We start from the raw sequence: 12,103 nt of genomic DNA on the forward strand, positions 1-12,103 counted from the left end.
GCATAAGGGATGAACTTAAAAAGTATTACATAGTTAAAAATTCAAGAATAATATGTAACTTAAGATAATAAAAAAAAAAAATGTTAAAATTATTATTATTCTCAAGTAATTGAGTGGGTTATGATAAAAAAATCACCCTGTATACTTCTTTCATTCGACATACTTTTTTTTGTAGCCGTGTTAAGATTAAGAAAATGGATTAAAATACACGTGAATATTTAAGATACTCGTGCAATAAAAAGAAATTTTACAGTTCAGAGAATAAAAAAAATTAATTTTTGAAATATTCTTTGTTCATAGTAAAGTATATTTCATAAGCTTTAATTTAAGATATATATAAAAGTGTCAGTATTCCGGAACATATTGAAAAATCAAGTTGAAAAAATTGTCTAAAAATAAATCTGTAAAGTACCCAAATTTGACCAGATAATTATATCTGAAACAGGTTTCCAAATATTATTCATAATGGTGTTTTCTATCATTTTAAATGACTAATACACTGACACTGTCCCAACCCAATCGCGTTACGCGTCTCATGGTAAGCGGCATACTACGTTTCCCCCACACCCTTACAATTGCGAAAACAAATTATAAAAAAACTTATTAATATAATTAAAAAATTATAAAAGTTCTAAGAACAAAATTATTTGAGAATTTGTTTTTTATCACATTATCCAACTAAAAATGGTAGTTAAAGAAAATTAATGATTAGGTTTTAGCTTCGATGCGAAGCTGAGAAGGTATTAATTTTACTATGATGTGTTTTTTTTTTTTTTTTTGTCTGTGAACGCTCAATCTCAGCTCTCGCCTGACCGATTTTGATGAACAATATGTCAAAAGATCACAAATCGTATCTAGTCGAAGACATTACCCTCAAAAATTGAAAAAAATTCCCTCGTTCCTCGTAAACGGGGGAAATCCCCCAAAAAATTACAAATTTAAAAATCGCTAATTTTCGATATTTTTTCAATTTTTTTTACTTAAAATTGCCATAAGTTTTTTAAAAATGATCGAATCAATATCATTTTTTTTTTTTTATAGATACCTTAAATATTTACCTATCATTTGGTATATTTTTTTTGTAAATTTGACCCTTTCCCTGCCCACAGAAGGGGATTCAAAATGACAACTTTTTCAACTTAACTTTTGAAAATGTTCCGGAAAGACTGACACTTTTATATATATCTTAAATTAAAGCTTATGTAATATACTTTAATTTGAAAAAAAAAAATTTGACCTCTGGACTTGTCTTCGTGGTGAAAACGGACATCAAAGTTAAAGAAAAACGTACGATTTCCGTGAAAAAAATCTCGATTTTATATGTTATATTATTTAATTTATATTTTATATAACTTTTGGAAAAATGTATGGATCTATATTATTATTTTTTTATAATAAATATTGATATACCCCTTTCATCTGGCACGCTTTTTTTGTAAATCGGATCATACCCCTTTAACAAGGGGGGTCAAAACTTTAAACATGCGTATTGTTACTACGATATTTTCAATTTAATTTTTGAAAGTATTCCGGAAATACTGACACTTTTAAATATATCTTAAATTAAAGCTTATGTAATATACTTTAATGTGAAAAAAAAAAATTTGACCTCTGGATTTGTCTTCATGGTAAAAATGACTACCGTATGCAAAAATATGCTATTTTTGTGTTAAAATTCTGGGTTTTGTATTTTATTTTATTTTAAAATACCTGACAAGGGGAGTACAGATTTTCATAAATATTATATAAATTAAAATTGATATAGTATAGATAGTTAAACTTATTTAAATATGTTTGTTTCTTTTAAGTCGAGAAAAATAACTTTGAAATTTGAACTAGCTTAAATAGCCAATTTTTCAACCGCCGGAAGCAACGTACGGTTGCCGAGTTGGTAAAATTTATGTTTTACACGCTTGGGGTACGAGGTTCCAACCCGCATATGGCAATGAATTTTTTGCATTTTTTCTTAATTCTTTTTAAGTTAGTATAAATTTTAACTCGTTTGATTTTTATCACATTTAGATTCAATAACTTCAATAAAGATCAAGGATCCCATCACTTTAGTCGCCCCTTGCAAGAAGAAATTTCTTATTCGTATTAAAATTATTTTACTATATTTTAAGTTTTCGCTTCGATGCAAAGCCGAGAAGATATTTTTTTGTGACTATCATTTATTTTCTCTGCTCTAACTTGACCTACTTTTTTCAACAATACGTCAAATTACTACAATTCGTATCTAGTTGAAGATATTACTCTCAAAAATTGAAAAAAAAATTCTAATTTATCAATTAAACAGTTAGTTATTACATCGTCTCCATAAAGACAATTAAAATCATTAATTTCTAATGTTTTCAAAATATTTATTAACGAATGAAGTTTGATATGATAGGTTTCAACTACAAAATTAAATCATTTTACTTTGTAATTTAATAATTTTATTACTCTGTTTGTGTGTGCTACTATTAGACTATAATATTCAAATTTTTTTCTAACGTGTTGCTATATAAATCATTTCTAAAAAAAATGATTGTTTTTTCTCCTGAATTAACAATTGATTTTTACAAATATAATCAAATTTTATAATAAACTCAATTGAGTAAATCTTTTTAACAACTTTGTTTTGATTGGTACATTTAGTTAAAGTAAATCATTAAAATTAATTAAGTTCTCAATATTTCAATTATAGAATCTTTTCAACAAACAACAAAAGTTCCTAGGAAATTATTACTATTACTTCTATTTAAGTTATCTATTACCATAAAAATGCAAAAAAATATTGAGCTTTTCTGATAAATTTACAATAAATAGTAATTATAAAACTTTCTGACTGCATATTGATCTTAACGATACAATTTTTTTAATTGTCATAAAATTTTCTATTTAATTATGTCAATGTCAAACTTACCAATTGAGCTAAAAGTTATGGTAAAATAAATTTTTTTTTTTTATTATAAACATTTACAACAATCAACTTTAAACGATTAACAAAATTGGTTAAATATGTCATTTTCCTTATTTTTAACTTATTAATAATCAAATTAATATTAAATATTATATCAAATCAGTATTAATTTAAAACAATTTTTTTTGTTCTTAATTATTTTTTTTTATATGTAAAAACTATTTTTTAATAATATTAAAACTTAGAAGTTATAGAAAAAGTCTAATTGCACATTTTAAAACATCGCGAAAAGTTGATTTAGAATAGTATATTTTTGTTTCTGATGGAAGTTCCTTGTAGTCCAGTGTATAAAACTTATAACTTTGTTAATTGTTATAACTTTATCAAAAATGACCAAATCAGTATATTTTTTTTTATTTAGATGCATGTCTTTATCTATCATTTGGTTTTTTTTATAAATCTAACCCTTTACCTGCCCACAAGAGGGATTCAAAATATTAACTTTTTTTTTTTTAGTTAAAGTAAATCATTAAAATTAATTCAGTTCTGGATATTTCAATAGTAGAATCTTTTTAAATATCAAAAATTACTTAGAAATGATTACTATGATTTCTATTTAAGTGTTCTATTACGATAAAAATGCAAAAAATAATGAGTTTTTCTGATAAATTTACAATAAATAATAATTATAAAACTTTCTGACTGCATATTAATCTTAAAAATAACATTGTTTTAATTCTCATAAAATTTTCTATTTAATGATTCATTCTAGTCAACGAAGGAGTAATTTTGCAGAATAGCAGAAAAAATTCCCAACAAACTTTTTTTTTTTTTGTTTTAATTAGGCAATTGGTGGATTATTCCAAAAGCAACATCAACTCTTATTTCTTTAATTATATCATGATTAGTAGTTCTTTGATTTTAAAATATAATATTTGAATATATACTAATTATAATTATTAAATTTAGTATGAAATTGATATTTAATATTGTAATTTAAACGGAGAAATTATAAAAATAATAAAGAAGTTATATTTTGCTTTACTTTTACGTGTATAAAAATTTAAAGGGCTTGATACAATAATTTTCAATAAAAACTGTTTGTTACTATAAAAAAATGCACTGGACTACAAGGAACTTTCATCAGAAGCAAAAATATACTTTTCTAAATCAACTTTTCGCGTTGTTTTCAAATCTGCAAGTAGACTATTTCTATCACTTCTAATTTTTTATATTATTACTAATTATATATATAAAATAATAATTAAAAGAAAAAAAAATTTGTTTTCAAATTATTACTGATTTGATTTTTAATATGTTAAAAATAATCAGTCCAAATTTTCAATTTTAACCTATTTTTTTGGTTCTTTAAAGTTGATGAAAAATTTTTGATAAAGATTTATGAAAGTTTATAGTAAAATAAATTGAATATATTACCATAACTTTTAGCTCAATTACAAGTTTAAAATTGACATCTAGGCCAGTCAACAAAGGAAAAATTGCGGAAAAAATTTTGTTTTTTTAAAAGTTGAATTAAAATATGTATAATGACATACTAATAGTCCTCAAGATTGGAATTGAGCTTTTTTTTTAAATCCTCGCAAAAGTTCAAAAATATGAGCTTTCTTAATTTTCTCAAAAAAAAATATTTAACTTACAAAAAAAAGTTTCGCACAAAAGTTGTTTAAAAGACAATTATAAATAAAAATATAATCTTATATTTTTTCATTTAAACAAATATTTTTCGAGTTACATTACATTTAATATGAGTAATAAAATTTATATTCCATTTTTTTCATTTTACGGTTACTTTTTATCATGTTATACTTACATTAGACACAATGTTATAAATGCATATGTGTGTATGTGTGAGTTTATTTATTTATTGTATCATTAAAGTGTAGTGTATATTGAGATACAACCGATAGAGTAGGTAATTGATTTGACGCTATATTATTTAAACCCAACTAAACGCTAAATTGTACATTCCGAAATAACAATCATATTATGTCAATTGCCACCGGAATATCTGGTAATATTTTTCTTTTTCTTTGCCTTAATCCCAACTACTTGGGGTCGGGCACCCTTATCCTAAGATTCCACTTGACACGATCTCCCACATCTTCTACGCTCACATCAGCTGTCCTCAAATCGCATTCAATAGCATCCCTCCATCTCTTTTTTGGTCTTCCTCTATCTCTTCTTCCTTCAACATTCATTTCTATAACTGTTCTTACAGCTTTCGATTCTTCTTTCCTCATACCATGACTAAACAATCTAAGTCTATTTTCTGTCATCTTATCCACGATTGACGCAACACCTATACTTCCTCTTATATGCTCGTTCCTTATCCTATCTTCTCTAGTCACTCCACTCATCCAACTAAGCATTCTCATCTCTGCTACACTTATTCTCTGCTCTACTTTCTTATCAACCGCCCAACACTATTAACCATACATCATAGCTGGCCTCACAATTTCATACTAAATTTAAAAACTATAATTAGTATTTATTCATATATTATATTTTAAAATCAAAGAACTACTAATCAGGATATAATTAAAGAAATAAGAGTTCATGTTGCTTTTAAAATATTTCACCAATTTCTCTAAAGGAAACACTATCTACAGATTTGCATCGAAGCGTTTCTTATGATAGTGATTTTAATCACTGTCAGATATCATCTATACTTGTCCCATCTATGCCTCGTCCACACTGTGCCTCGACCCCACTGTGCTACCGTTTTTATACTTAAAGGTATAAAAAAAAAATTGTTTAATTACATATTATTGTAGAGTTTCTGTAGTTTTCAAAAAAAACTCTGTATATTTAAAAAACATAAATTGAAATTTTAGGCTGTTAGTTTAAACATTTTAATATATTGTTTTCATGTTTACAGATTTAATACTACTCATTAAATAATAAAAAATAAAAATAAAAATAAATAAAAATTGATTATATACAAGTGTAAAGAAAATATTTTTATCTATTGTAGAAAAATTGCGAATTTAAATTTGAAAAAAGATGCATTAAATTTTTTCACGATTATAGATTAATAGTAATAATTTTTAACATCCATGATCTTAATGAATTAAGAGAAATCGAATGGCTAAGGTTAAAAAAATTGTATCCAAATGTAGGTAAAATATTTTTATGTATTAATCAAAAAATGTGAAAACAAGTTTAAAAATAATTTTCTGTCATACATTTGTAGTAATGATATATAACAATTGAATAAACTATTCATTCTAGTCAATAAAAAACATCTATAAAAGCCCTTTAACTCAACTAAATATATTAAAATCTTCTAAAGATATTTGTTGCATTTTACACTACACATTATTTTTTTCAACAAATCGTAATGGTAAGTAGAATATTTGACAAATTAAATATTAAATATTTCTAATATTAATTATTGATTTTTCAGAAATTATTTTCTTTAGTCTTCTCTTCAACTGTCACATTTATGATTATTCATAATGGTAATAAATTAATTGTTTTTATTCAAAGTATTTCTTTTGTCGTAGAACACTTGATCTAATTAAAAAAATTACTTGTTCATAATAACTATTGGACCAATCTTTCGTCAGTTATTAATGATATTAAGTAATACCTAGAATTGAGGTACAAGTATTCTTAAATTTAGCACTAGATATTTTCAGTTCGCACTATATGCGACCTAGGCTCTCATCTAGGCATAAAAATGTTAATAACATCATAAAAGTCTAAAGGTCTTAACTGATCTAAAAGTTGTTAAAGATCAATTATTTTTTAACCCTTTAAATAAATACATAAAATAAGTATAACACATAAATGAATAAATACTATAATAAAATTTAGTATGAAATTGATATTAAATATTTTAGTATTATAATTTTTACAGACGATTTATAAAAAATTATAAAGTTGGACCAATTATTTTTTTTTAATTAAACAATTTGTAATAAATTAACTAGTTATATAGCTAATTCGTGTAATTATATAGTTAATCTAATTATATTAATTATTATAATATTAACAAAAAATTTTTCATGTTGCTACCTACTATACAAGATTATAATACTTATAGACGATTTATAAAAAATTATTAAGTTGTTCTTTACAATAGGATTATTTTAATATTAGCCACTCGATTACATTTTAAATAACAGTTACATTAAGAAAATTCTTTTTGGTCTTTTTTAATTTTAAATATTACTAGATTTTTATGTTTTTTCAATTTATTTTACATACCTTATATAAAGGATGAATGAAAAAACTATTATAATAGATAAATCACAAGGTATTTATGAAACTGAGAAATACCAAAAATGATTTTCTTAACATAATTATTATTTTAAAAGAAATCGAGTGAATATGAGAAGATATCAGTTGTTATTAAGAGAATTACCCTAAATTTTGTTAACTCAATTTATCATAAGCCATTGAAGCTAGAACATTATTTTTGGAAAAAGCAACCTCGTTCATTTAATATAAATATTGGATTAACATTAAAATTTGCGTAAATTCTCCATGAAAATATTTATACCAATCACTTAAATAATTTTTATATTTGTTTTTTTTTTTTTTTTTTTTAAAACGGGGTAAATTGGATAATTACCCACTCACTCATATGGATATATATAATTTGACTCATAATAAGAAAAACTTCATATGATTAAAGTCCGGAGTATTTCCTGAACAATTTAAAAATATTTAATACATTAAAAATGATTAGATTTTTAAAATATTGTGGACAATTCTATTTATAAGTAATTTGAAAAATTTAGTAATAAAAGAACAACATTTTATAAGTTGTTGCTGTAAAATATATAATTATAAAAATAATAATATAGCGTGTTGTTTTTTTATAATCAATTATTGTGTCTTATTTTTTAATTTTTAAAGTAAAAAATAGACCAAATTTATATAAAAAATTAAAGCTTTTTTTAAAGAGTATAATTAGGATTTAAAAAATTATTTCAATTAAAAAAAAAAAAACAACAGTTTCAATTAAAACTTAATAAGTTAATTATTTTGATTACATTTATACTTTTTTCTAGATCATTACATGTCAATGAGTAAAGCCACGTCAAGTAAGTTGAATGTATCACGCATTCACTTAAAAGTTAAATAATAAAACAAGCTTTTTATTACTACAAAATTAAAATAGGTATAAAAAATCAATCATAACTATGAAACAAAATTTTCTACTGAATTATCTTTCAAATTTCTTTTTTAATTTAATAATTAAACCACTCTAACAACTTTGTATCACCTCGGTATTTTCCTTCGAGAGCTGATCCAACACCTCTGTCCTTTGATTATTTTTATAGTAACTCAAAAAATAAAAGAAAGAGATTAATATTTTAAGGGGAAAAAGAGTTACTATTTATTTTGATAATAAAAGTTTCTCGGATGAGTTCGAGGGTTTATGAGAATAGTGAAAAGGTAATAGAAAGACACAGTGATTTTTTTAGTGATCACTCAATCTTTCTTTGTTCCTATGTTAACCATATATTTAAAAAAATGTAATATTTTTAAACCTTATTAATTTAATTAATTAGTGCCTACCTTTATGTTTCCGGAGCATGTCTAGAGAATGAATTAAGTCGTCTCGTTTACTTTAAATAAATCTGAACGTGTCTGTTCACTTCTTACACATTAATTAAATGATTGAGGTTAATGAGCTGTGTCAATACTGGGAGCACGCCTGGATCAATGTAGAATGAGCCATGGGAGTATACTGACGAGACACTGAGAGCATGTCGAGAGTATAGTGCCCATTTTTTGGCCTTTTTTGTCCCCTTTTATTTTGCTATTTTGTTAATTTATATAACTGAGAAGATATTGTTTTACTAAGATGTGTTTATTTTTTTATTTTTTTGTGTCTGTTACCACTTTTTTTCACCTTTCACCAAACCAATTTCTTTAAGTGATTCGTCAAAATATCACAAATTGTATCTAGTCGAAGACATAACCCTCAAAAATTGAAAAATTTTCCCTTGTATCCCGTAAATGCGTTGAGTCTCCAAAAAAATACTAATTTAAAAATCGTTAATTTTTAACATTTTTTTCAATTTTTTTTAGATAAAACTACCATAATTTTTTTAAAAATAACAAAATCAATATATTTTTTTTTATAGATGCATGATGTCTTTACCTTTTATTAATTAAATATTATTTTTAACTCCTACCTTTCAATCAGTTATTGGCCCAGATATTTGGTATCCATAGCAGAGGAAGCAAGTAAAATAGGTGATTATTAAAAAATAATATGTTAATAGTAAATGTTTTGCAAAGACGATATAGTGTTAAAAGCAGAAAATCGCCAGGAAAATGTTATAATACATTGACCTTTCATTACAACTCTTATCTAGACAGTAAACTATGATAACTATTGTCAAGTAAAAATTGTCATACTGTCACATATGGGCAATATAATCAATATTATCTATTAAGCAATAAACTAAATTAATATGTAATAAATAATTTAATAAAGAGATAACAATAGCGTTTCTAACACTTCTTGCATATGAATATAGTTATAAATATAGAAAAAATATAGAAAAAAATTTCCTCGTTCCCAGTAAATGGGGGAAACCTCCAAAAAAATTACTAATTTAAAAATCGCTAATTTTCGATATTTTTCAATTTTTTTTACTTAAAAGTGCCATAACATTTTCAAAAATGAACATATCAATATAATTCTTTTTTATATAGATGCAAAATATTATTACCTTTCATTTGGTATATTTTTTTCATAAATTTAACCCTTTACCTGCCCACAGGGGGGGGATTTAAAATGACAACTTTTTCACAAAAAACTAATTTTTTCAACTAAATTTTGAAAGTGTTCCGGAAAGTCTGACACTTTTATATATATCTTAAATTAAAGCTAATGTAATTTAATTTATTATGCGAAAAAAAAATTTCGGACTTTATTTTATCTTCAACGTGAAAATGGCTACCGAATGCTATTATTGTCTGAAAATTCTCGATTTTATGTTATACATTTTTAACTTTATAATGCTATGACATATTGAAAAGTATATGGATCAACATTATTTTATTATGAGAAATAATATTTTTTAATAATCCCTTTTTCATTCGACATACTTTATCTTAATTAGGATATTAATAATAAACTAGCAGATCATGTAGCTTTTGGAATAATCCACCAATTTTTTAAAATTAAACACTATCTAAAGATTTGCATCGAAGCGTTTTTTTTTTTATAGTGATTTTAATTGCTGTCAGATATCATTATACATCATCTATCTATACCATGTCACCACTGTGCCGCGACCCCCCTGTGCTGGGTTTTTGTTTATTAGATTTAATTTAATAAAATGTTTGAATTTTTAATTTAATAGTAAATGGCATTTGAATTTTTAATATAACTTAATTCGTTTATTAGATATAATCATTTAAAGTTTCAAAATTTTGAATTAATATACTGGTATAATACACAAGGGTTACAAATAGAGGTAGCTAATTGTTTTTTTATGATATTAGCAGGTAAACAGCATTGTTATTCTCAATGATAGTAAGGTACATTGTTGTGAGTTTATAAATACACTAACTGACAATAGAAAAATTATATCTATTGATAGTTGTAATTTATAATAAACAATCCGTGACTGAGACAGAAATGTCATAAAAAACTAATTAGCTACCTATATTTGTAATCCCTTGTGTATTATACCTGTATTTTAACTCAAAAATATGAAACTTTATAATAAATTATCTAATAAACGATTTAAGTTATATTAAAAATTCAAATGCCATTTACTATTAAATTAAAAACTCAAACATTTTATTAAATTCAAAATATTTGTTCCCATTTAAAAAAACAAAGTGGACCCCCTTACAAGGCATAAGGGATGAACTTAAAAAGTATTACATAGTTAAAAATTCAAGAATAATGTTTAACTAAAGATAATAAAAAAAAGAATGTTTAAATTATTATTATGTACGTAATTGAGTGGGTATGATNGAATGTTTAAATTATTATTATGTACGTAATTGAGTGGGTATGATAAAAAAATCATCCTGTATACAAATTTTTATTTTGACTGACTAATACGACCCCCATGCCATACGTCATGCCATTCTTACCACCCCTGACGCCGTTAATACATCAGGTATAACGTTCCCCCCGCCCATAAAACAAGGCTATACCTAATGCATGATACGTTTACATACTTAAGACGCTATACATATATATATATTCTAATTACTATTAGAAATATATATTAACACGCTTTACACTCATTAAGAGATATAGAGTGTATTCATTCCGATTACAAAGGATGATTCCGTTATCTTCATTTTTCGTCACTATCACCATGTTCCGAGAGTGGGTAATTTACGCGCCTGCTGCTTTCCTTAGATGTGGTAGCCGTTTCTCAGAGTCCCTCCCCGGAATCGAACCCTGATTTCCCGTTACCTGTTATAAACATGATATTGATAACTACTATCATAACATGAAACTAAAAAGTAAAAATAAATATAGTTTAAAGAAACTAAAAAAACACGATTTTAAAACACATCGAACTAAATATTCGAATTTTATTATCACAGTAATTTTAATCACAGTCAGATTAAATCTATACTGGTCCCAAATACGCCTCGTCCCTATTGTACCACGACGCCACTATGCTGGGATTTTTTAAGTTATTTTTTTAATAGACTTTATGGACATTATTAAACAATACAAAACATAATTAAATGAGTTGCGTTGTAATAAAAACTTATAATTTGAAACACAATTTTTTATATTTTCAATAATTATGGAGAAAAATTTTGTATTATAAAAATTTTAATCAATTTGTATTACTCATTATTATATGTTTTATGTTTCATTATAGCAATGTCGGGAGTATCAAGTAAGTACACTTTAATTAAAAATAATTCAACTAAGAGTATTAGTTAGGTAACATTCCTTTCATAAAATACCACTGAAATCAACATATCATGTTGATTTTAGTAACTCTTAGAATATAAATTATTGAAATTTGAATATTCACCTCCATACATTGTTGTATTACATATAAAAATAAATTGAACAAATTTAACATTTATATCAAAATATTAACATGGTTCAATATACCATTAAAATTCAGTAAACTCATTATTTAAAATTGACACGGCCACGGCGTTGTCACACGTTGACACCCCGCGGTCGTGTCAGCTCCTTCTCAGCCACCGCTTAACTGT

General features: G+C 24.7%; 1 protein-coding gene across 1 annotated transcript in view; it reads left to right on the forward strand.

Moving 5' to 3' along the window:
* Positions 1-512: 512 nt before the first annotated feature.
* Positions 513-12,103, forward strand: part of LOC126899263 (uncharacterized) — a 22,236-nt gene continuing 10,645 nt past the window's right edge. The window contains exons 1-4 of the mRNA XM_050673974.1: positions 513-538; positions 6,330-6,384; positions 7,945-7,977; positions 11,755-11,772. Coding sequence (XP_050529931.1) covers positions 536-538; positions 6,330-6,384; positions 7,945-7,977; positions 11,755-11,772 — 109 coding nt within the window. The 5' untranslated portion in view covers positions 513-535. The remainder of the gene's footprint in view (positions 539-6,329; positions 6,385-7,944; positions 7,978-11,754; positions 11,773-12,103) is intronic.

Source organism: Daktulosphaira vitifoliae, unplaced genomic scaffold (assembly GCF_025091365.1).
Source record: "Daktulosphaira vitifoliae isolate Bord-2020 unplaced genomic scaffold, ASM2509136v1 Scaffold_2, whole genome shotgun sequence".
Lineage (NCBI taxonomy): Eukaryota > Metazoa > Arthropoda > Insecta > Hemiptera > Phylloxeridae > Daktulosphaira > Daktulosphaira vitifoliae.